We start from the raw sequence: 26,644 nt of genomic DNA on the forward strand, positions 1-26,644 counted from the left end.
CAGTACATGAACTGTGAACTTCCAGATGTTCAAGCTGGATTTAGAAGAGGCAGAGGAACCAGAGATCAAATTGCCAACATCCAGTGGATCATAGAAAAAGCAAGAGAGTACTAGAAAAACATCTATTTCTGCTTTATTGACTATGCTAAAGCCTTTGACTGTGTGGATCACAATATACTGTGGAAAATTCTGAGGGAGATGGGAATACAAGACCACCTGACCTGTCTCTTGAGAAACCTGTATGCAGGTCAGGAAGCAACAGTTAGAACTGGACTGAGAACAACAGACTGGTTCTAAAGGAGAAAAGGACTACATCAAAGCTGTATATTGTCACCCTGCTTATTTAACTTATATGCAGAGTATATCATGTGAAATGTCGGGCTGAATGAATCACAAGCTGGAATCAAGATTGCTGGGAGAAATATCAATAACCTCAGATATGCAGATGGCACCACCCTTATGGCCGAAAGTGAAGAAGAACTAAAGAGCCTCTTGATGAAAGTGAAAGCGGAGAGTGAAAAAGTTGGCTTAAAGCTCAACATTCAGAAAACTAAGATCATGGCATCTGGTCCCATCACTTCATGGCAAATAGATTGGGAAACAGTGGAAACAGTGAGAGACTTTATTTTGGGGGGCTCCAAAATCACTGAAGATGGTGACTACAGCCGTGAAATTAAAAGATGGTGTCTACAGCCATGAAATTAAAAGACGCTTACTCCTTGGAAGGAAAGTTATGATTAAACAAGACAGCATATTAAAAAGCAGAGACATTATTTTGCCAACAAATGTCCATCTAGTCAAAGTTATGGTTTTTTCAGTAGTCATGTATGGATGTGAGAGTTGGACTATAAAGAAAGCTGAGCACTGAAGAATTGATGCTTTTGAACTATGGTGTTGGAGATGACTCTTGAGAGTCCCTTGGACTGCAAGGAGATCCAACCAGTCCATCTTAAAGGAGATCAGTGTTGAGTGTTCATTGGAAGGACTGATGTTGAAGCTGAAACTCCAATACTTTGGCTACCTGATGCGAAGAACTGACTCATTTGAAAAGAGTCCCTGATGCTGGGAAAGATTGAGGGTGGGAGGAGAAGGGGACGACAGAGGATGAGATGGTTGGATGGTATCACTGACTCAATGGACATGAGTTTGGGTAAATTTCCGGAGTTGATGATGGACAGGGAGGCCTGGCATGCTGCAGCTCATGGGGTTGCAAAGAGTCAGACACGACTGAGCGACTGAACTGAACTGAACTGAAGGTCACCACGTGTTTGGAGTGGCATCATTTCCAGAGATCCAGGTCCAAAAATGGAATGGCACCAGAAAACAGGCTACCTACAACATGTTAAAAGATCCTTCTCTGTAGAAAGAGCCAACGACTCAACAGTGCTGTGTTTGGATGCCCCAGGCTAAGAGTTGGCCTGGGTGGTTTTGCATGGGCTCTACTGATGGAACTGTGGTAGTGATCTTGGTACCCAGCAGTGAGTGGTGACATGAAGTGAGAACTTAATTCTCTGCCCAGGAATTGAACCTGGATAGCCTAGATGAAAACTAGAAGACTTAGCTACCAGACCAGCAAGGGCTAGAGGCTAGAAGCTATTTTTCTGGGCTCTTTCCTCCAGTGAGAAATGTATTTATTATGGAGGCAAAAACTGTAAATGCAGGCTCAAAGTTTATTATTATAGGTACAGCACAACAAAAGTGGGACAGCACACAGAGGTATGGCTTGTTAAGATGGAAGCAAGGGAGAAATGCATACCCAAAGAGAAAGGGTATAGGTGTACCCCCTAGTGAGGAGGAGCACAATAAAGAAGTGGTTAAGTCATTTACATATGACAGTTCTTCAGATCTTTGTTTATCTTCTGCCAACTATCTGGCTTCTTTTTCCACACCTGACCTACCCTAGAACCCTTCCCAACACGCACACACAACTGTTTTCCAAGATGGATTTCAGTTGAGAGGCCTATGGAATCACATATTAACATCACATATTATGGGGTAGTACAGCATTCTTTTTTACCCCAAGGACTCTGCACATGTGAAATGTCTCTCTTGCCCCAAGGATGGCAAATATATAACCTCTTGATTCTTTACTCAAACAAGGTTTAGCTCCTCTATGTTCCTGCCATGACTGTTACCTTAGGGTGTCCACAGGAGACAAAACTTGGCTATTTATCCTGTTTCAGTTGTTACTTCAATTTAGAAGGGCAAACAGGAGGCTAGTTGTAAATATCTAACCTGGAGCCCACCTATCGTCTATTTCAAGAAATGCAAACAGGTGGCTAGCTGTAAGTGTCTAGCCTGAAGCCCACTTTTCTTGTCTCAAGAAATGTAAACAGGAGACTAGTTATAAATGCCTGTCTCTTGCCTCAGTGGGAACAGCTGAGCCATGGCCAGGTTCCAAATGGACTCTCCAAATGGACTGGGCAGAAAGCTGCCCAGTCAGTGCAGCTTGATGTCGATGCTGGGAGAACCACTTATCATCCAGATCTGGAGACCTCACTCCTGTAGTGATCAGCACATCCAGTAGGGGGTAGAAAAGGAAAACCAATGAAACGTGATTCTGCTCATTGGCTATAGCAACGGCCTAGAATGGTGCAGAGATTGAAACTTATCTGATAAGATCCCGGGAGTATTTATCATTCTGTTTCTCTGTTCCAGGCAAGTCATTTTCAAATTTGGCACTGAGACCATTGTCTGGAACACTTATATGAAATGCAGATTCCTGGATTCCACCTCCAAAGATTCTGATTCAAGAGTTGTGGAGTGTACCGAAGAATTTATTCCTCAGTGTTCCATGTGGTTCAGAGGAGGGGATCCAAGGACCAGTGTCTGGGAACAATCACTCTAGCCCACACCATCTCCTTATACATCCAATCATTGAGAAAGGGCTGCACTGCAAACGTAATGCCCAGAGTGTCCCCAAGCTCCCACTTTGACCAGCTGCCCATTCTGGGACATATATCTCTGAGCTCTGCCCCCAAGTGAGCTCCATAACTGTTCTTTTCACACATGCACTTCACATCCATTCAGTTCAGCCAGTGTTTATTGGGCACCTCCTATAGGCAAGGCACAGAACCAGGTGCTGCTGTGGGGAACAGAGAAGAGAAGGCTGGGCCTCACCCTCAAGGGGCTCACAGTCTAGTGGAAGAGAGACACAGGTACTAAAAATACAAGGCAGCATGAGATGAGCTCTATAACAGAGGCAAAACCTGTGGGAAGGCAGGGAGCCCAGGCAGATCAAATGCTTGATGCAGCAGGTGATGCTCTGGTCAGTCCATGGGAGACAAGCAGGATTCGCACAGGTGGAACTGAGCAGAGAAGGAAATTTCAGGCAGGAGAGAAGGTACAGAGGTGGGAAAGAACACTGCATGTTCAAAAGATAGAGGCAGAATGTATGCCTTGACTGAAATAGAGGATACTAATGGGGTAACAGGGAGCTAAAGCTGGAGAAATGTTTTGAGGGCAGATGGCAGAGGAGATGAACTTTGATCTGTAGGTGATGGTGAGTCATCCAAGGTTTCTGAGCCAAGGAGCAACATGATTTCATTTCCTCGATTCTCAGTGCTATCACATGTGATTAACTCTACTTCTGTTAACTTCACTCCATGGACTTACACTCTCTCTTGGTCTCAAAGCAGAAGCTCTGTGGCTACACATACCTTTAGGACTGTACAAAGTTATGATGCAGTAGCCTTAGGCTAGGTAAATTTTGAGCTCACTTACCAGCTTTACACTATGTCCACAGAACAGGAGGGGCAGCCTTCTAGAATCATTTGAGAGTAAGGGTCAGGGCACAAGGAAGGTACTCAACGAACTTTTGTTGCCTAAGCATGGCATGGATAAGCTGCAGAAAAAAATGGGAGCACAAAGAGAAAATGGTAGAGAGATGCAGGTGACAAAATTAGCGTCATCTAAACTAAACCATTTCCTAGGAGGCTTCTGCTACAACCCACTTCATTGGGTGGGGAGACTCTGCAGTCTGACTCACTGGGATCGGTAGGTGGTTCTTCTAAGAGCTCTATATCTAGCAGATTTTCTACTGACACCTTCACTAGGATCCTGCTTAACTATCCAGTGAGGAGGGAGAATGGTGCCCACCCCTACCTGGGCTACCCCAGCCTGTAAAGGAATGTGAAGCCACTGCTGTCCAGGTGGACATGGCGATGCTGGTCAGCGAGGGCTCCCCTAGAACCTCCACACTAACCGAAGTGGGTGTCTGGGTGGAGACAGGAGAAGTTACAGCTGGGTTACCCAGGAGAAGTGCTCCCGGAGAGTTGGCATGCACCTCTGAGCCCAACCCAGCAGGGCCCCCGCCACTGTTGTTGATGGTCCACAGGCATGGGTATGGGCTGCAGAAACACAGAGAGAGAGAGAGAATGGTGATGATACTCCCAGACAGGATTGCCATTTGATTAGCACATACACAGTGCTGAGAGGGACATGAGTTAGAAGGAGAGTATCTAGCCATGGCTTTATTTCCAGCTCTGACACACATTGGTCCCATTTCTGCAGAGAAGCAGCAAGATGTAGTAGAATAAGCACACAACTAGGTGTCCTGAGACCTGCATTTTGATGCTGGCCCTGTCTCTAGCAAGTTGTTCAGTTTTAACACAGCATTTTATTCCTCTAGCCTTTCTTTGCTACCTGTGTAAATGGACAGGGGAGTTGAAAGGAGAATATATGGGCAGTATAATCTGTGAGTAAGATCTCTCACTGGCCAAGAGAGGTGATGTGGCCTAATAACCAGGACAGAAAATCTAGGTTTAAATTCTAGCATTACAGCTTATTAGCTCTGTGACTTTGAACAAATTATTTAATAGATAAGTCTCAGTTTCCTTATCTTCAAGATTTGGAGTGATAATTAAATATACCTTACTAAATATTTTTATGAGGATTGAATAAGAAAATGAGTACATGAAATCCAAAACATAGCACTCAGTAAATGGTGGTTTTTATAATTAATTCTTCCATTCCAGGTTTCTACCTATCAGTTCTGGTCCCTGGTAGAAAGGTGGGGAACTGGACCACTTTCTTAGATTTTTCTATCCTACATCACTGGGTCACGAACTTGACTTCACATTGAAATCACTTAGCAAATTAAAAACATTACTGACACTTGGGTTCTACCCCCAGAGATTCTGATCTAATTAGTCTGGCATGTAGAATCAGAACTTTTTAAAGCTTTCCTGTTGACTGTGATGTGCAGCCAATACTGCACCTTAACACAGAACCTGGATTAAAATGACTGCAGTCAACACAGGCAAAATAACTTCCAGTACTTTTGTCATCACTCTTCAGAGTCCCTACTTTGCTTGATAATAGGCTCATTACCCAGTGACAATACTGAACACATTTTGCTTTTCTCTAGCAAAATATTTAGAGTCAGAAATGGGTTAAATATGCCACTGATGAAACCAGAGGTAGAAATGCCACCCTGCACTCTGCCATATTTCAGATTCTATAGACCTCATTGGACCATATGAAACCTGCAGAAACCTAGATAGGCTATGGGGGTTGTTGTTTTTTTTAGCCAGCTCAGCTTGCTGGGATTCTGACTCCAATTCCCCAGTTTTCAAAAGAAATTCTTCTACAATAACACTCAGAGCCCCTTTCTGATGGTTCCTGGGCTGATTCAAAAACCGTGGGCTCTGAGTTACTTCATTTACTGTCTTACCTTCAGGCAGTTTTTAATGCCTCTGAGATTTAGTTTCTCCATCAGGAAAATAGGAATTTTAAAAGCAGCCTCATGGATGTCTTTGAATCTTATAAATGACTTACATAAAGGATCTAGTATAGAACTTGGCACATAGTTAATTGTCTGATAGCTTCAAGGACACTCTTTCCCTCACTTCCAACACAGCACTAATAAATGCATTTCTCTGAGGTCCTCTAGTCAAGTACTGTCCAATAGAAATAAAATGTGAGCCACAAATATGAGGCTAAATTTTTGAGAAGCCACACTTGAGAAAAGAATAAAAAGAAACAAATGAACTTATTATTAATAATATTTTATGTAACTGAAAATATTTAAAATATTATCATTTTTACATGCATCAGTATAAAAAATTATTAAGAATTTATTTTTTATTATCTACTGTCTTTAACATTCTGTGTATTACAGCCCATCTCAATTTGGACCAGTTGCATTACAAGAGTCCAGGAGCCAGAGGCAGTTGGGGGCTGTTGCCTTAACAGCACAACACTAGATCCTCAAAGGCCATAGCAACATTAACGTCAAAATCAAGATCACAGTTTACAGCAACATCAGCAACACCTGGAAGCTTGTTAAAAATGCAGAATCCTGGACCCTAACCCAGACCTATTAATCAGATTGTGCAGTTGAACAACATCCCAGGTGATTCTAATGCACATTAAAGAGTGAGAAGCATTATTGTGAATCAAAGTTCTACGACCCTCAAACTTTTTTAGACCAGCAAGTCATAAATCATCTAACATCTCCCCCAAAAAAGATAGGACATCTTTTAATTTTGAATTGCTTTTTGGACCTTCTCAAAACTCTGCCTAATTATGTTTAACTTAACAAGACATGTATATATTGATACAATGTTATTGCTTCAGTTCAGTTCAGTCGCTCAGTCGTGTCAGACTCTTTGTGACCCTACGAATCACAGCATGCCAGGCCTCCCGGAGTCTACGCAAACCCATGTCCATCGAGTCAGTGATGCCATCCAACTATCTCATCCTCTGTCATCCCCTTCTCCTCCTGCCCCCAATCCTTCCCACCATTAGGGTCTTTTCCAATGAGTCAACTCTTCGCATGAGGTGGCCAAAGTATTGGAGTTTCAGCTTCAACATCAGTCCTTCCAATGAACACTCAGGACTGATCTCCTTTAGGATGGACTGGTTGGATCTTCTTGCAGTCCAAGGGACTCTCAAGAGTCTTCTCCAACACCACAGTTCAAAAGCATCAATTCTTCGGCACTCAGCTTTCTTCACTGTCCAACTCTCACATCCATATATGACTACTGAAAAAACCATAGCCTTGACTAGACGGACCTTTGTTGGCAAAGTAATGTCTCTGCTTTACAATGTTATTGCTTATAGTACATATTATGCTCTTTTTAATTTTGGTGTTCACCATAACTCTACAGAGTAGCTCATATTATTGCCAGGTTATAGATAAGAAAGTTTAAGCTTAGTGAGGCTAAGAAAACTTCCTAAAGTCACAGAGTCAATAAGAAGTGAAACTGGGACTGAAGGCCACATTTGTCAGATTCCAGGCCCCTTTCCTTTCTACTCATCACACTGATTTCCAACAGTCAGAACTGAATGCCGGTCTCTGGTATAAGAGTTATGCCATGGGTCCTACAAGATACTCTCAGCCCTATTGCCTGGGTTGAGGCCTGGGGACCCAAAATCTGTCCTCCTGTTAGAATGAGTAGCTTGTGAGGATATAGACAATCAGGGGTCTTGAGGTTTCAGTGCATAGTTACACTTTTCCCTTTTAATTCTCTGATGTTCAGTATTTATCTGCTACCACCATTGTTCACAGTATTTCCTCCTGACTTGAGACAAACATTCCTGGGCCACAATATCTTTTCCCTCTTAAAAAAATACCAAAGTTACAAATGAAAAGAGTACATGACTGGGTAGGTGCTTTCTCACCACACTTTTTCCAGGGGCAAAGAGTTGACCTTGCTATTTTCACTTCTTAGTGGCTTAGAAGTCAGGACAAAAGCTTAGACCAAGGCACCCCAGGAAAAAAATATGAATTCAAGACCCCATGCTAAAAAGTAAACCTCCAAGAACAATAAGCAAGTTGCTGGTGTTGGTCTTACCTAGGCCCTGGATTGACTGGTCCGCTGGTGTGGGGTACAGACAGGATGCTGGCGTGGGGTGTGGAGGACAAGGAAGTCCAGTTGTCAGCTCCAGAGAAAACTTGCAGATTATTGCTGGAGCTTTCTATCAAATTCACTTTGGGGAAATAACAACAGTTCAATTTATGAAGCATGGAAAATGTAAAGATAGTGACCAATGACATTATCCTAGGTCAAAACACAACCATGGCTGTGCCACACGTGCTAACAGTGTGTGGATACTTTCTGAAGGAAACAGAAAAGAGGGAGGAACCTAGGTTTATTGAAGTTTATTGAATGTCAACTATATGTCATGTACTGAAAGTGAAAGTTTCTCAGTCATGTCCAACTCTTTGCAACCCAATGAACTATAGAGTCCATGGAATTCTCCAGACCAGAATACTGGAGTGGGTAGCCTTTCCTTTCTCCAGGGGATCTTCCCAACCCAGGGATCAAACCCCGGTCTCCTGCAGTGCAGGCAGATTCTTTACCAGCTGGGTCATGTACTGTTCATCTTTTAATCTTTAACACAACTTTTCACCTCTATTTTATAGATGAGGCTCAGACAGGTGGGATGATTTTCCCTTTTTGACACAGATATAACTCAGGTCACCACACTCACATCCCCTTTAAAATGGGCCATGTCATCATCCCCTCAAAACAAGCCTAAGGCCACCAGTGCTTCAGATGAAATTTTTGAGGATCAGGACCTATTTTTCTCAGCAACCCCAGGGAGATTTAAACATTTCAGGAATAGTGTCTTCTATGTATTTGAATTTTCATTTGCACAAATAGTGCATATATAATAGAGAGGAAGAAGGGAAAGAAGATGGGAAAGAAGGAGGGGAAAGATAGGAAGAGGATTTCATGTACACCCCTGGCCAAGTCACTCCTTTTCATGGTGTGGCCCTCAGCCTCAACTCCTGCATCCACCACATTGCCTCCCTCTTTCTCTACTCTTTCCTCAAACCATTCCCAGATACCCTACGTTCTCTCCTCCTTCTGTACCTTTGCTCATACCACTCTCTCACATGGGATGCCCTTCATCTCTGCCTGTGTCCCATATTATCCATCTTTCACCCCTGCCCACTCCAACGTTTATCCTTTTCTATTCATTCTTCAAATCTCAACTTCAACATTAAGCCCTCTGGTAGATCTAGCTGCCCTTTTTCTTTCATTCCCATAGCACCTTGGCTTGTGTGCTTTATAGAATATTTCTCTAACTTTAATGTGCATAAGAATCACCTGGGGATTTTGTTAAACTGAAAACTCTTTCAGAAGGAGAACCTGAAAGTTTACATTTCTAACAAGTTCCCAGGGAATGCTACAGGTCTGAGGACCACATTAGAGCTCTCACTATACTGTATTAGGATTAATTATATGTATTTGCATAACCCTGAGATCCTCCAGGGAATAAACTAAACCTTAATCACCTTCCTTACCCCACTGCCTACAAGAGTGCCTGGTGCATAGCAAATGTTCAGATGTGTTTTGTGTGCTGACCCCAGGAAAGAATCAAGAAGTAGATGAGAGCCCTGCTCAGTTTCTGATATCGTTAAGCTCCATTTTCTCCCTTCCTGGAAGCAACTGTCAAGGTTGCTGGGAGTAACCAGTGATGGGGCACAGGGACAGGTAGCTGATGACCAGCAAAGTCATCTGCAGGTACAGAGCTCAGGATGTCCCTGAGGCTGGTATCCTAACGCACTCCTCTATCTCCCATACCATGAACTTTACTTGTTTCATTTAGTGTTAGTGTCCCCATATGAGAACAGAATCTCTGTGAGATGATTGGTGCTGTAATCTATTTTGTTCATGGACAAAACCTGGCACAAAGTCAACCCTTGATAAATATTTGCTGAATCAGACCAAAGCCTGGATATAGAGTGAGCTAGCTTCCCAAAACTTCCTAATAGCTCTTCAATACTGGGCCCAATATTTTCTGGACTGAGCCATGAACTACAACTGTAGAAAAGAGTCATGTGAGGGCAATGAGCTGAGGGTCTCAGAACTCCATGACTTAACTTGGCTTTTAGAGATGCAGCCTGAAATTAAACTTAGTACACCAGTGCCCTTGGAGGAGGACTTTCATACTCATTATAAATTGGGAGACTGGTTGTCTCCCAGCTTTTATAATTATTTGAAGTAATTATAAAACACTAATAATGCTATAATGATATAGTCAACTATTAGTATATAAAACATCAAAATTTTAATATATAATAATATTACATATATTACATAAAATGGATTCTATCATCAGATATTTACTTCTACTAGTTGTTTATCTACTTCTTACCACCATCCACACCCTCAAGGGTATTGTTAGCAGAATCACACACCTGAAGGAGAATGATTTCTACGCATGTACGCAGAAGGGTAGGGAGCCTGCCGGTGGTGTCCTCGGATGCCAGGATAGTGCTCACAGCCATGGTGGGTGTGGGGAGCAGATAGAGGCAAAGGAGTAGTATACTGGTAACTGGTGTTTCCTGCTGTGCACACTCCATCCGGATTGGAAAAGATCCAGCCTCCCACTGGAAGAGATAAGAGGAAGACACAGAGGAAGACTCTGCGAACTTCCACACCAAAAATCAGGTTACCAGCCACTTTGCATAGTTATGTTTCTGCATGAATGGCAATGTCTACCTGTGTGGACTTAGATACTACCACCTCCACTGCTACTCCCCTTCCATGTTAGCAGCAAAGTTGGCTTCTTTGGAGATGGATGACAGGTCCTATCAAGTTTGGAAAATCTCTTAAGAAATGCTGGAATCACAGCTATATAAAATATTATTTGAATGTATAAGTTAATAGAAAATACAAGGTAAGTTGCTTCTGACTTAATTGGATTAAAAGTCAGTCCAAGAAGGAGGTATCAGATGATATGTTAATCATTGATTGATAGCTACTAGGGAATGTTTAATTCGGTTATCCAGAAAGAATGGAGCCCTCTCTGTTTCTGCCAAGTGAGAAAATATCTTTAGTTCTCACTCCAAGTAAAAGGAGACATGATGCCTCCCATCACCACCCAACAAAGAGGATTCTGAAGGCAAAAAGAGAGGGAGATGGCTAGCACAACTTGATAAGAATCTTGCAAAATATTTTGGAAAACTGCAAAATATTTCACAGAAACGTGTTTGTGAAAGACCATCTCAGTTGATGCAGAAAAAGCATATGACAAAATTTAACACCCTATCATAATAGAAGCATTCAATAAAGAATACAAGAAAATTGCCTCAACATAATAAAGGCCATACAGGACAAGCCCACAGTTAACACCATACTCAATGGTAAAAAACTGAAAGCTTTTCCTCCAGGATCATGAGCAGGACAAGAATATTCACTCTCACCACTTCCATTCAGCATCATACTGGAAGTCCTAGTCAGAGCAATTAGGAATAAAGAAAAAGAAGAAAGAAAGAAAAGGCATCCAAATTGGAAACAAAGAAATAAAATTATCTCTGTTCATAGATGACACAATCTTATATGTAGAAAACTCTAAATATTCCACAAAAAACTTTTAGAATAAACAAATTCAGCAGTTGCAGGATACAAAATCAACACACAAAAATCAGTTTCATTTCTATACACTAACAATGAACAATCCAAAAAGAAGCTAAGAAAACAACCCAATTTAGAATAGCACCACAAGGAATAAAGTACTTCGGAACAAAATATACCTACACTGAAAACTATAAAATATAGATGAAAGAAATTAAAGAAGATATAAATAAATGGAAAGACATCCTATGTTCATGGATTGAAAGACTTAATATTATTAAAATGTTCATACTACCCAAAGAAATCTCTATCAAAATCCATAAGACACTTCTGTCAGAAACATAAAGCAATACATTTTAGTATTTAGTATTCATATAGATTCTCAAAGAACTCCAAATAGAACAATCCTGAGAAATAAAAATAAAGCTAGAGGCCTCACAGTTCCTGATTTCAAAACACATTTCAAAGCTACAATACTGTAAATAGTATGTGCTCGGTTGCTCATTTGTGTCTGACTCTTTGCAACCCCACGGATGGTAGCCAGCCAGGCTCCTCTGCCCATGGAATTTTCCAGGCAAGAATACTGGAGTGGGTTGCCATTTCCTATTTCAGGCGATCTTCCTGACCAGGGATCAAACCCAATCTCCTGTGTCTCCTGCACTGGCAGGCAGATAGTTTACCACTGAGCCACCTTGGAAGTCCCCTAATTAGTATGGTGTTGCCATGAAGACATATAGACCAATGGAAGAAAAGAGAGCCTATAGATAAACTCCACTTATATGGTCAATAATCTTCAACAAGAGTGCCAAGACTACACAATGGGGAAAGGATAGTCTCTTCAGCAAACAGTATTAGGAAAACTGGATATCCACATGCAAAAGAAATAAACTAAACTCGTATTACACCATATAAAACATTTAACTTTAAATAAATAAATAAATGTAAGACCTATAAAACTCCTAGAAGAAATGCAGGGGAAAACTTCATGAAATTGGATTTGGCAATGATTTCTTAGATATGACACCTAAAGCACAGACAACAAAAGCAAAAATAGACAAACTACTTCAAACTTTAAAACTTCTGCACAGCAAAAGAAACAATCAACAGAGTGAAAGAGAAATTTATAGGATGGAAGAGAATATTGGCAAACTATAAAACTATAAAAGGGATTAGCATCTAGAATATATAAAGATCTCTTATAACTCAACAATAAAACAACAAAAATCCTAATTAAAACAAGCAAAGGAGGTGAATAGACATTTCTTCAAAGATAAACAAAAAGCCAACATGTATATGAAAAGATGTTCAACATCACTATTCATTAGCAAAACACAAATCAAAACAAGATATCACCTCATACTATTAGGGTGGCCATTATCCAAAAAAAATTAGGAAATAATAAGTGTTGGTGAGAATGTGGAGAAATTGGAACCCTTGTGAACTGTTCGTGGGGATGCAAAATGGTGCAGCTGACGTGGAAAACACTATGGAGTGTCCTTAAAAAATTAAAAACAGAAGTACTGCATGATCCACCAATTCCACTTCTGGCTATATATCCAGGAGAATTAAAGACATTTGCACACTCATGTTCATTGCAGCATGATTCACAGTTGCGAAGAGGTGTAAGTAACCTAAGTGACCATCAACAGATTATGGGATAGGCAAATTTGGTATATACATGCAAGTGAATATTATTTCAGCCTTAAAAAGAAGGAAATCCTGTCGTATGGTACTATATGGATGAGCCTTGAGGAACATTAGGATAAGCAGAAGCAGCCAGTCATTAAAATATATATATATATTGCATGATTCCTCATACTAGGTATCTAAAGGCTATGGATATAGAGGTATAGAGTAGAACAGTGGTAGCCAAGGGCTTTGTGGAGAGGGAGATGTGAAGAGATGAAATTTGGTGAGTATATGTAGTTTTAACGTGCAGGAATTGGGGTGGAGGGGGCAAGCAGGTGGTTCTGGGAATCTTTTGCACCAAAATGTGCATGTGATTGACAATATTGTACTATACATACAATTCTTGTGAAGGTGCATTTTATATTGTGGTTTTAAGCCACAATAAAAAATTTAGTAAGTATTATGAGAAAAAGGCTTTACTGCAAGTGAATTCATGGGAAAAGACAGAGAAGCCCTAGAACAAGCAGCACATCCTTTCACCAACCAGCTCTCAACTGAGGGGCACACAGATAAAGATTCAGACAGGACCACAAATGTTCCTTAAGAATATTGACTAGGGATTGTCACCAGGGCTTTAGTGATAGGGAAATAGAACTTTTATTAAAACTATTTGCTTAATACTTTTTAAATATAAGTAAACAAATCGTATAGAATTCATATTACAAAATGTAGGTCAGTCATTCTCAATAAATCATTTTGTTATCTTCATTTTCTCTTTGTTGTATAGACATGTGGCACAAGGGATCACTATCTGAATGATAAAATCAAGATTCAGGTGCTCAGTAAGCAAAGCCAGGCAGAACCAGACTTTTGTTCATGAAGTTTGCCACATATAAGGATGTTTACTGAGAAGGTTGCAACACATGAATTTGAAACGGTGTGGTTCCACATGTGATCCTATCCTATACAAAATAGCTTTTCATTTCAGGTTAGTTAAAAAGTGCTTTTCTTGGATAAATTGTTAGAAATGTACCATCTCCCACAACTGAATAAGGAAGAAATAGAAAATATGAACAAATTGATTACCAACAATGATAATCAGTAATCAAAAAACTCACAACAAACAAAAGTTGAACTCTACCAAATGTTTTAAAAAGTAAACATCTATCCTTCTCAAACTATCCCAAAAACTGAAGAGGAAGGAATGCTTCTGAACTCATTCTATGAGGCCAGCATCACCATGATACCAAAACCAGACAACAGCACCACAAAAAAGAAAGTTACAAAGCAAAGCAAAAAAAATAACATTGCAGCATTATTTACAATAGCCAAGAAAATGAAGCAAATCAAGTGACCATCAAGAGATAAATGAATAAAGAAGATGTGTGTGTGTGTGTATACACACACACACACACACACACACACACACACACAATGGAATATTATTCAGCCATAAAAAATAGTCATGCCATTTTCAAAAACACGGATGGACTTAGAGGGTATTATGCTAAGTGAAATAAGTCAGGTTAAAAAAAGATAAATACCATATGATTTCACCTATACATGGAATCTAAAAAAACAAACCATATAAACAAACATAACAAAACAGAACAGACTAATAGATATAGAGAACAAACAAGTAGTTACCAGACAGTGGGGAGGAAATAAATAGGTGAGGGAGATTAAGAGGTACAAAATTCCAGTCACAAATGAATCATGAGGATGAAATGTGCAGTATGGGGAATATAGTCAATAATATTGTAATAATTTTGTATGGTGACAGATGGTAACTAGACAAAAAAAAAAAAAGACTCCTGAGAAAAGGTTTTTTTAAAGTAATTTTCTGAGAGTTGTTTCCCTTTATGTGGCTATACTGTCACTTCTGCAATGAAAGATGCATCAAACTTTAGGGGAAGGAGGGAGTAAAGAATTTCATAGCTGGAAAACTGCAGAAGGGATCTTAGCAAACCATTATACTCTAAATTAAAGGGTATCTCAGACACTGATGCTACTGACCTTGGATTACTGCTGCAGCTTTAGAGGACTTGCTCCACTGTGGAGCCTCCTCTCTGTTCTGAGACATGGAGAAGGTGGCACCCTATCAAGAACATTCAGTCTACCTGCAGAATTCCAGGTATATGACTTCACTAATACTGTAGTTTTCCAGTCAACAAATACGGAAGTTTCCTCATATGCAAAGCTATGGCCTTCCTGAAGCGTGGCAATAGTGATAAACTCAAAAACCAGAAAGTACTAAGAACAAGGAAACCCCAAAACAGGAGTGGAGTGTCAGGGTAGAAGGTTTATCCAGAATGCACTTTTATGAGCTCTTTAGCTTCCCTGACACAAAAATGGGAGTCAAAGAAATTCACTATTTCCATTTTTCTCTCCTGCCTTGGATTTGCGTACACTCCCCCAGGAGTAGTGGTTCTCTCTGGGAATTCTTGAAAGTGCATATACTTGTCTTGAGTGAAAGAAATAACCATTGGGTCTTGATAGAATATTGGGAACAAGACTAAAGCATTCATGACAGGTAAAAAGTCTGAGCATGGTGGAAATGCTCCTAGTGTATCCCCAGGCCCCTCCTATCCAGGGTTCACCCAACTCACAGTGAGAATAGGTCACATGCTGGCTCTCAGACATAGCTTCTGGAATATCCTTGAGGTGGTTCCTGAAAGAGCAATGAAAGTGCACCATAGCTGTCCAGCTTACCATTCACATCCAGCATCAAGTACACCCAAGATTGTCTTTGGAGAGCAATAAATTTCTTGAAATAAGAAAATCAAACACTTTTTTCCCCTCAAACTACTATCTTTCCCCCATTCTCCTTCTTCTACTTTATGTTCTTGTGCAATTGCTCTTTGAATTGCAACTTTATAGTCAATCCAATTTACCTTATTTATACCTATCCCTATGTAGCTTGATCTTACTGATTTGTGGTCAGTGTTTCTGCCTGCCAAAATTTAAGCAATGATTATAGCAGTTAAGATTTGCATAGGACTTCAGGGCACAGTCACATCTGTGATATGCTAGGTCCACCAATTATCCTGTGATAGAATATTACTACATGCTTTCGCAGATTTAGAAAGTGGGTCCCAGAAAAACAAATTGACTTATGCAAGTCAGGAAATGGTAAAGCCAGGACTCAAAGCCAAGATCTCTCTCTCAAAGTCCTAAATATTTTTATTATATGACTTTTCTTATCTGAAAAAAGATATTTCTTCTACGTCATCAAAATTAAGTCAAATATTGACAGGACAGACCCCTGTGACACATTATTATAAATACTTGTCCATTAGTCTAGAGCCTTTATGATGAAAAAGAGAGATTAGAAAGTTATAAGAATTAGTGTAAAGATTTGAAACAGAAACAACAAAATCCAAACACTTCAAAGGAAATCATTCACACCCCCAGAAGTCTCTGACTTCTGAAAGACATGAGCCTCTCACCTTTATGAATTACTCACCTTTCCTAGGTGAAATCTAGCTTTAAAAAATTTATTGAAATCATACTACTCAGATAACTGTGGTAAAGGAAGATTGGATTATTTAAAATGTAAATCACTTAGTTTTTTTTAAATGTGATTATATTATTTTTAAGAATCTATCATAAAACAGGGCAGAAAAAACATGGCCAGTTCCAGGTCCTCCTGTTGTTTAGCTGCTAAGTCATGTCCAACTCCTTGTGATCCCATGGACTGTAGCCCACGAGGCTCCTCTGTGCATGGGATTTCCCAGGCAAGAATACTGGAGTCGGTTGTCATTTCCTTCTCCAGGGGATCTTCCTGACTCAGGGATCAAATCCACATTCCATGCATTGTCAGGCGAATTATTTAACACTGAGCCACCTGGGAAGCCCCAGGTTCTCCTGGACTCCTATTATAAAGGACAAGTAATTATAAATTTGTTCTATCTTGCTGATTTTGTTGAACATTGAATTAAATATTAAAAACAAGTTTCTGTCAAAGGTAATGCAAATGCCACTAGTTAGTTCCTTCCAAGATTATTATAAACTTCATATTTGCAAAAATCATAAGATTTCCCTGAAATTTCTCTACTCACCTTTCTTTAGCATCCAAGAAGGCTTTGGCAAAAGGGTTGTACTTGATTTTGAGAGCTGTTATCTTGCATTTACAAAGACAAGAAGTGTTAGTGAAAGTAGAATATGCGTGGGGAACAGAACACTTTATCTTCACCTGTGAATTTCTGTAAAATCAGAATAATTCTCCTCTCTTTTTCTCCCTCTCCATGTTTCTTTGCTTTCTTCTGCACAAAATCACTATTGCACTGTCCAACAAGAAACATTTTATTGTCACATGTGGTGAAAACGGCAAATGCAGTATAAAGTGAGCAAAGACAGGACAAAGCAACAAAATTGCACAAACCTGATGTGCTAAATCTAGCATTTATTCTATTATCCATTCATTTTTTTCAACAGTAATTGAACACCCACCATCTGTCAGTTACTTTTCTAGTCTCTGGTACACAGAGGAGAGTGTACGGATGAACACCTGTCTCTAGACTCTCAAGTACAGACTAGAATCAACTCCCTGACCTCTTAAATAATCACCTACCTTTTGGGCCATGTTTACACACACACACACACACACACACACAATCAATTCCACCTACTGTCACCCTTTATCTCCCCTGGCCTTAGCCTACTTCATTTTCCTTCAGAGCCATCTGACCAAATATATATTCATCATTTTCATCTCTTCTCACTGGGATGTAAGTGCCTTGAGTACATTGCAATATTACCAGCATGTAGGAAAACATCCAGCCTGTAGTAATACTCAACAAATATTTGCTGAATAAAAGAAGATTTTTGGCTCCATCCACTCCTGTACCCACTCTCAGGGTGCATTTACATTGGCAGGGGTACGTTGTCAGGAGACAGAGGCTCTGACGTTCGAGTTTCCCAGGTTTGATTCCCTTCGGGCATGTTCAAGACCAGAATTACAGCATCAGGCTAGTAGCCTGCTGAAAACATAGCCTTAGCCTTGCGGCTAGTTCAGAGGGAACCCTCTAGCACGTGTCCAGGAAAACCTGAGCACTTAGCCAGAGGGCAACCAGATGACAGGTTCCACTTGCCATGGACTAAGAGAGCAGGCAGCATGTCAGTGGATAAAGGACATTGTCCAGAGAACAGAGGAGTCCAGGATGTGGCCCCCAGCTCCTCCTCACTTTCCAAAGTTGCAAAAGCCCACTCTCACTTCATAAACCCAGAGGCCATCCTACAGAGATTTAAAGGGGATGAAAGGCAATCTGAGAAACAAAATGTGTCAGCCTATAAAAACTGAACAGTATTTTAGGGCCTGTTTAAATTTTCAGATATTTGGTTAATTTTTCTTTCCAGTGACCTGCTAAAGGGCTCAGCTGAGAGGCCAGATTAGCTATAGAAAAGAAATTACATTTCCCTGCCCATCATCTGTAGGCACTAAGGCAGTAGTTTCCAAACCTGGATGATCATCAGAATCCTTTAAGAAGACTCTTAAAACTAGATTGTGGGTATTCTCCCTGGAGATTCTGACTCAGCTAGCTGAATGGGAGCCTAAAAATCTTATAAAGCTTCCAAATAAAGAAATGCAAATTAAAGCAACAGTAAGATACCATCTTTTCTACCCTATCGAATTATCAAAGCTGAAAATGTAGGTAATCACCAGCGTTGAGATTGGTGTGGGAATTATAAATGGATATGCTCTTTGGAGGGAGACAATGGGGCTTTGTCTATCACAGTTCTAAACATACACTCTCCTTGACAGAACAATTCCATTTCTGAGTGCTTAATATTCTTTGCAGTATTATTTTCATAGAAAATAAAACAACTGGAAACAACCTAAACGTCATTTAGGTGGGAAACTGATTGCCTGAAAGAAGATAAACCCGAATCCAATTTACATAGAAAGATATTCATAATGCCCTCTTAAATACAGGGGGTGGGGAGAAATTTCATACTAATATGAACATGAGCCAATTTGTGTAAGGAAATCTATACACTGTGCATATTTATAAATGGACAGAATATGCGTGGGGAAAAAAGCACACTCTAAGCTATTATTTGTAGTGTCCCTGGGGTGTAGGAGTCACAAAATAGGAGGGAAAGAGTAAATTTTTACCTCTAACTTTTCATTTCATTGTATATACTTCCATACTATTTGTTTATCATGTGAAGTTTTTTTAATAACCATGTATTATTACCATTAAAAAATTATTAAGGGTGGAGGAGGGATGAACTGGGAGTTTAGGTTTAAATGCAAACTATTAAATGCATAGAATGGAAAAACAGCAAGGTCCTTCTGTATAGCATGGGGAACTATATTCAATATTCTGAGATAAACCATAAAAAAGAACATACAAAGAGAATATATATGTGCGTGTGTGTATAACTGAATCACTTTGCTGTATAGCAGAAAAAAAACATTATAAATCAACTATACTTCAATTTTTAATAACCTTTTAAAGTTTAAGCAAAAAGAATCCAACTGATCATGTGTCCTGGTGACCAGCAGTCCTGGAAACTCCTATAGTACGTGGATGAACCAAACAAATTCTGCTCCCACAGAGTTTACGGAGGCCAGATGCTGGCTACTCAGCTGTAACCATCAGAGTGGCCCGAGTTAGGCAGGAAAAGATATACATATGCCCCCAAAAGAGCTAACAAGTGGGACAGAGAGTATGACAACAAACCCAGAGAGGGTGCACGATTGGATCAATTCCCACAGACTTGCTTTAGGGCAGGAGAGACACCTAGCTCTGTCAGGTCAAGGGCCTGGAAACAAAGACTCCTACATTTCTGCTGGTTGTATTACAATGCACCACTGTGCCTTATTGGCACCAGGAGAAGAAACACTGGTGGAGCTTTGGCAAGCAGGAAGAAGGAGTTGGAAATTGATTACCACACTGTTTAACTTTGTCTCTACCAAGTGTATCTGAGTATATCTGAATCTTAGAAAACCTACCTTTCATCCAAGTTTGGTCATAGCAATAAAAGCACCACTCTCTAGTCCCACCACGCTCCCCCAGGTGACATTTACACATACATACACACACACACTCACCTCCTCGTTCTGATAGGCAGTCACAGCTATGAACTGGGTTTCAGGGAAGGAGCAGTTCATCACCATTCGATGGGCATCTCCAACACGCACTATGTGAACCTGGGGTTCATATTTATGCAGAGAATTCAACATTATCTGTTTAGGTGGAAGAAGAGAGAGGACACACAAAGCCTGGGGCATCACAGGTGACAGATGACCCAGCACCTCTGATTAGTCCTAAGGTTAACACCCATCTCAGTTAGGGCCACACACTTTGATCCCCAATCATCTGAGCTGCCACCATCTCTCTGAGAAATTATTGAAGGGAGATTTTTTTAGAAACTCTTAAGGAGAATAACTTTGGAGCTGCTTATATGAGGGTGACCGAACACACACACATAAGAGGGTGAAGGGTGGGTTGCCAGAGAAGAGCTGGTCTAAAGAGCATTCAGTTTTCTGCCAAAATCCTGGCTTCCTTTTCTTTTTCTTCCTATTTTCAGCACAACGATATGAATTTTGCTCTGTTAAACCATACTGTTTTTCTTCCTGTGAGAAAGTGTGTTAGTGTTAGTAGCTCAGTCATGTCTGAATCTTTGCAACCAATCTAGCCCACCAAGCTCCTCTGTCCATGCAATTCTCCAGGCAATAATACTGGAAAGGGTTGCCATTCCCTTCTCCAGGGGATCTCCTTGATCCAGAGATCAAACTTGGGTCTTCTGAATTGCAGGCAGATTCTTTACCATCTGAGCCACCAGGGAAGCCCCCCTAGTAAGAAATCCTAATTATCTCAAAATCCTGACAAAGGGCTGAATTACCTAAAAAGTAATGATAGCTGACATCTGCTGGTTATATAACATCGACTCTTTGTGATTCAAATCAAAGGTTTATTGAAAATCTCCTGTTGTGAAAACTGGGAGGGAATAATATTTTCCTTTTCAATTTCCTCATTCAATAAAGAACTGGAAACTTCCAAATATTGCAGAGACTTAGGAAGATGACTTACCATTCTTAAAACGAGAACCCCTACATCCCAGCTGGATAAGCACAGAGATCAGAGAAGGGGTGAAAAGTCTAAGGGCTATGAGACTGACCAAAGTGAAATCTGGGGGAATAAGACCTCTTCCTCCCAACTGGGTCTAATCCCCCCAAACAGTCTACATTTTATAAAGCAAATGACAACCTTGCACAGCACACTAGTATGCACAATCCTACCAGAGAAAACAAAAGAGTAAAAAAGCCTCAAAATCTTGTTTACTCTAATTGGAGACCTTAAATAAAACCCTCCTTATTTAAGATTTGTTTGGATTCTTTTTCTGAAAACCCAAAGCTGATTCAATATTCTATTGATAATTATCATAATGCCCAAGTGGAGGGAGCAATTATTTCATTTAGGAGCAGCCTTTTATTAAGATGCCACTTACACCAAAAAAAAGGGAGAGGGAATGACAAAACCCTGGTACCCACAAACATCTCCCTCCTCCTAGGCTTGGTAAAAAGCACCACACACAAGGCAAAACTCTGAAAGGCCCCTGATGATTAAGTAAACTACTGCACTCTCTCACTCTCTGTTAACATCAGGAAGTCCATTAAAAACTGAAAGCACCAATTAACAGCTGTTTATTCCTGTTCACATTTGGACTCCAGGGAATAATTGGCTTCCCTGAGAGAAGAGGTCGGTGAGGACCCCCTAATTGCCTAAATGCACCCTTGATATTTCTTGATGGGTGTTGTGGGGCAGCCGGGTGGCCAGGCTACCGAGCATACCTGCCCACCTCCGTTGAGCTTATTGGTCAGCTTCACTTTGCTGAAGGAGATGGGTGCCTTCATCCAGTGGGCACCGAAGTTGGGGGAGTCTGGGTGGATGTAGACACAGCTGTGGCTGGAGACCTCTGGCTTGCCTGCGGGCACCCATTCTCCATTGACATACTTCCAGCGATGGCTGTCCGTTGGGACAAAGTCCAGAAGGAGTGAGTACATGGCATTGGGATCCAGCCCTGTGATACTAATCTTTAGGACTGGGAACATCCGTCTAAAAGAAAAGGCAGAAATTGAGCCACAAGGATATTAGAATGTTAGGAACATCTCTCCAGTTGCCCAGTCCTCTCTCTGCTCAGAGGAGACTGTCCTTGGAGGGCTCTGGTGGTGCAGAAAATGCACAGGGGGAGGGCAAATAAAGAGGGGCCAGGCCAGCAGCCTCAAAGTCAGACAAGCCTCTTTTTACCAATATATTTTATATTGAGGTTTTACTTTTAAATGTTGTGCTCTGTTTTAAAGTCTGAAAATCACTGATCGAGTCATTTGACTAAAATGAAATTCCTCCTGAAACTTGAGGTATTATATACAGGCAGGTGCCAGGTTCTCACAGAGCTTCTTTCAAAGGTTTTCTCCCAGCATACATCAGATTTTCACACTATTGCCACAGAGCAGGCCTTCTCTGTATCACAAAACAGTTCTAAATAATAGTAACAGTGTTAATACAGAAAACATGGTTTGTGGTAAAGGCAGTGAAGGGGACCCTTGACTCTACATATTTAGACCAGTTCCTTTCCTGCAGGACTTGTCAGAGGCTTTAATTCACTTGTGTGCGCTTTGAGAAGGGGTGAGGGATTCCACATTCTGCACTTGCATACCAGTGCAGCCATCTTCTCACTGAGCATTTTGTGGGAATTTGTGTTCAAGAAATACACTTTGAGGACCTCCCTGGTGGTCCATTGGTTAAGAATCTGCCTGCCAATGCAGAGGACATGGGTTCAGTCAATCCCTGGTCTGGGAAGATTCCACATGCCATAGGGCAACTAGGCCCATGAGCCACAACTACTGAAGCCTGCATGCTATAGAGCCCTCAAACCACAACTAGAGAGTAGCCCCAACTCACCACAACTAGATAAAATCTGCACACAGCAACAAAGACCCAGTGCAGCCAAAAATAAATAAATAAAATTTTTTTTAAAAAAAAGGAAAATATATACTTTGAGACATGATGATCTGGATTTGTTGCTCCTTCTCCCACCCTCTGGGGGATTCTCAGGTGGTTCGGTGGTAAAGAATCTGCCTGCCAATGCAGGAGACAGGGATTTGATCCCTGGGTTCGGAAGATCCCCTGGAGAAGAAAATGGCAACCTACCCCAATATTCTTGCCTGGGAAATCCCGTGGCAAGAGGAGCCTAGTTGGCTACAGTCCATGGGCCCCAAAAGAGTAGGACACGATGTAGAGACTAAACAGCTGCAGCAGCAGCTCCTACACTCTAAGAAAATGCCAGCAAGCTTACTCTCACAAATATTTGGAGAAGCTATCTCACCTGGCTTCTGATTCTCTTTAGCTTATTTTTCTTTCACCAAGCTTTCTAAGTTGCTCCAATCTCCTCAAAAGACCTAGTTTCCATACAGACTCTCCTACCACCTCCCAATTGCCCCAGAAGCTGTCTTATTTGTCAATACATCTTTGAAAATCTGAGTCCCCAAGTTGAGAAGCTAACAAACTAGGGTCCAAACACTTGCTATTCAGAGTGGGTCATGACTCAGCAGCAGCAGTAATCAGTAATGCAGCAGCTCAGACCTAACTCCAGACAAACACAATCAAAATCTGTGTTTTTCAAAATCCCCAGTTAAGTCACCAGAACTTTAAAGCTTAAAATGTACTGGTCTAGGGTATCTTTAGCTTTTAAGATAGCAACTAAGGAGACATCCAAGGGAGTAAGGGGAGTCACTTGGAGGATTTGTGGTTCTATTAAGGTTGGGAAGAGAATAAAAAGGGGAAAACTGAGTATGTCCACTGCTAAAAGAAGGAGTCCAAGGATGCCAGGTATGGAAATATTAAAAGCATAATGGGTATAGATGAGGGATTGGATGGTCACCAAGAGAATCCTCCTGCGTCCAGTAGTACCTAGTTTTGAAATGAGGTATAATAAGAACTGTAACATATGGAAAGTGAAGAAATTGACCAACAGGTAACAAGGGCTGGATCTAGAGATGGACTCAAGCCATCCAGGCTCCTCAGTCTTCTGAGCTTAAATTACATGGGCTCCCTGAATACTCTAGACAGACAGGATATTTTTCCCCTTGGCTCATCCACCTCATCAATACTTCCTTCCAAGTCCTTTGCTGGGTCCTCTTCCAACTTAGTCCTCCAGCAGTGTATGAATAATGGGGATCTGTTTTCAGCACCCCCTGTTTTCTAAATGCCCTGCCTTAGAGACCACTTCTAATCTCATGGCAGAATACAAAGAACCTGGGGGAGTTTACACCAACCAAGGTTTATACCCCGGTATGGCTCTTAGCAAGCATTTAATAGATAGTAAATAGATAGTACCTTTGAGTACTAGAGGCTGGGTGAGTGAGATAATGAAATTGAAGCTTGGTGAGTTTAAGTAAACCAACTTAAGTCCATATATTCAGGAAGAGTGGGAGTTTACACCTAACAAACTGAACCATAACCTACGTTTGAAATCATTCCTCATACTCACTAGGATGGATACAATAATAATAATAACAAAAGGTGAATAAGAGCAAGCATGTGTGAGGATGTGAAGAAATTGGAACGCTCATACATTGCTGGTAGAATATACAATGGACCAGTCACTCTGGAAAAAAAGTGAGTCTTGCAATTTCTCTAACAAGTTAAAATACAGAGTTACCATATGACCCACCCTGCCTCCAAGCCAAGTTCAGCACCTCCTGCTTCTCTGCCCCTTTCTCCAGCCTCACAAGGACTGGGATGTGATATCTCTTTACTTATGAGCAACACTCATGACCAGGCTGTTTTCAGGAATGAGCTGCACTTCTTTGATCTTTTCTCCCTTTTCTTCCATCTCTGTGGCTTATCACAGAGATGGCCAAGAATGTTTGAGAAGCTGAGAAATATGTAAACCAATCCCTATATCAGAGAGAGATAGAAGCAAATGTAGTAGGGAATATAAGCACTGCCCAAAACCATGCTTGAGAAACCACACATGCTTAGGCTTGGCCGTGAACTCTGTATTGTTTAGCTATGAGGCTAGTTTCCCAGTTTTTATTTCTCTTACAGGGGATCTTGAAAGCCAGCACTGCTGAAAGAGGCTATGAGGACTGAGATCTATAGGAAGAAAGAGGGCAGAGACAAGGTAGATTTTCTAGGTGGGGAAACAGCAAAGATGGTTAAAGGCAAAATTCAGGAAGTAAACTCCCTCTCTTTCTCCCCACAGAATTTTAATAATCATGAAGCATTCATCAGGGTTTTGGAGTGTGTGTGTATGCAGGCACATGGGGCATGGATGTTTAGGTTTATGTGAAGATAAGAGGAGGAACAAGTGAACAAAGTAGCCTGATTAGAGGCAGATCACATAAAAACATATGATCCTCATAAACTGAAATTGCAAACGTCAGAGAAAAATCTCCATAGACTACAGGAACATGGAAAATTTTTTCCTGATATGCAACATTGGTTTTCTCTCCTCTTGCACCACTATACCTTCATGGCCCTCATTGCCTCCCACTATGAGCATTAGCTCACCGTACCAACATCTCTAAATCACTGGGAAGTTCAACTTAGTGATCTTAACATTTTATGATAACAAATGGATACACCAGTTACATCAGAAATTCTTCCAATTTATTAAAATCTTCTCAAGGAAAATTTAATCTGAATGAAATCAAATTATTCAACTGCATGGAAATGCACATGAAATATAGCTTTTCCCCCTAAGGCAAATATGTTACTGTAGAGAAAACAAAAGTTACAAGAGATTTCACTTATTTGCCACTGAAATCTGAAATAAATCTTTTTGTGCAACCTAAAGAACAAGTTCTTAGCTTAAAAGATGGAGATGAAAGGAAGTATTTACAAGCTGATGCACTAGAGATGATTCAAATGAGCTCTAGGGAGGTATTATAATTGTTATTGTTATGTCTAAAAGGCTATTGAATATCAATAACTAAGCATTTTCAATAAAAAAGGAAAGGAAGAAAAGAGAGGAAAGAGAAAAAAAACAATAAAACAGCACAAGGAAGGGACAGGAGAGAAAGGAATGAAGAATATTCATAATCCCAGTTTCTGTGGATAATTCACTGTTTTTCAGGGAAAATCTCTATTACTTCTGATCAATGTCAGAAGCAAGTCTCCTATTTATGCATATAAAGAGACGTCCATTTGAAAATGAGTCTTTTAATTCATCATCTCATCCTATGCTATTTTCAAACTTGCTATTACACAGGACAATTATGCTCAAGTGTACAGGAGATAGCTGATTAACTCCATCGAAGATTTAGAAAAGTCAGAAAGTTAACTGACTACAGGGGCAGGAGGGTAACATGAATGAAAAGGTCCAAGACTGGGCACTAACTACCAGGAATGTTCTTCTTTCCAGAGAAGGGCCACAGTTCCATCTGCCTTAGGCTCAGGAGTTGGTATGAAAGGTAGGAATGGGGCATCTAGAAGAGACATTGTGGGTCTACTGACAGAGGAAAATGGGTCAAAAGGAGTGATACAGGGATAGCTGGTTAGGAGAAAACAAGAGGGAAAAGAGAGATGAAGAGGAGAATAAAGAAAACAGCAAAACAAGAAAGATGTGCCTATATCAAGAGCGGGAAAGTGTTGTTAACAGTTTATTCTGAGACACTAAACAGACTGAGAGTAATTCCAGACCACACTCACTCATTACCAACTGCATTCAGTTCTTAGAGATTT

The 26,644-nt window shown here is 40.6% G+C and overlaps 1 protein-coding gene across 5 annotated transcripts in view; it reads right to left on the reverse strand.

The window, feature by feature from the left end:
- Nucleotides 1-3,029: 3,029 nt before the first annotated feature.
- Nucleotides 3,030-26,644, reverse strand: part of TBX19 (T-box transcription factor 19) — a 71,351-nt gene continuing 47,736 nt past the window's right edge. The window contains exons 2-10 of one of the 5 annotated variants that reach the window (XR_014053370.1): nucleotides 21,748-22,012; nucleotides 20,005-20,139; nucleotides 17,006-17,067; nucleotides 15,554-15,615; nucleotides 10,157-10,348; nucleotides 7,800-7,935; nucleotides 4,105-4,349; nucleotides 3,724-3,844; nucleotides 3,030-3,308 (exon numbers count right to left, since the gene is read on the reverse strand). Coding sequence is in view for 3 of the 5 variants with exons in the window: in XM_081489174.1 (XP_081345300.1) it covers nucleotides 4,064-4,349; nucleotides 7,800-7,935; nucleotides 10,157-10,348; nucleotides 15,554-15,615; nucleotides 17,006-17,067; nucleotides 20,005-20,139; nucleotides 21,748-22,012 (1,138 nt within the window). In the remaining 2 variants the exon portion in view is untranslated. Of the gene's footprint in view, nucleotides 3,309-3,723; nucleotides 3,845-4,063; nucleotides 4,350-7,799; nucleotides 7,936-10,156; nucleotides 10,391-15,553; nucleotides 15,616-17,005; nucleotides 17,068-20,004; nucleotides 20,140-21,747; nucleotides 22,013-26,644 lie in introns of those variants that run through there. The other 4 variants (XR_014053369.1, XM_081489177.1, XM_081489175.1 and 1 more) reach the window with 4 other exon arrangements.

This window comes from Giraffa tippelskirchi, chromosome 5 (genome assembly GCF_054371585.1).
Source record: "Giraffa tippelskirchi isolate mGirTip1 chromosome 5, T2T-mGirTip1v1.2.pri, whole genome shotgun sequence".
In the NCBI taxonomy this organism is placed as follows: Eukaryota; Metazoa; Chordata; class Mammalia; order Artiodactyla; family Giraffidae; genus Giraffa; species Giraffa tippelskirchi.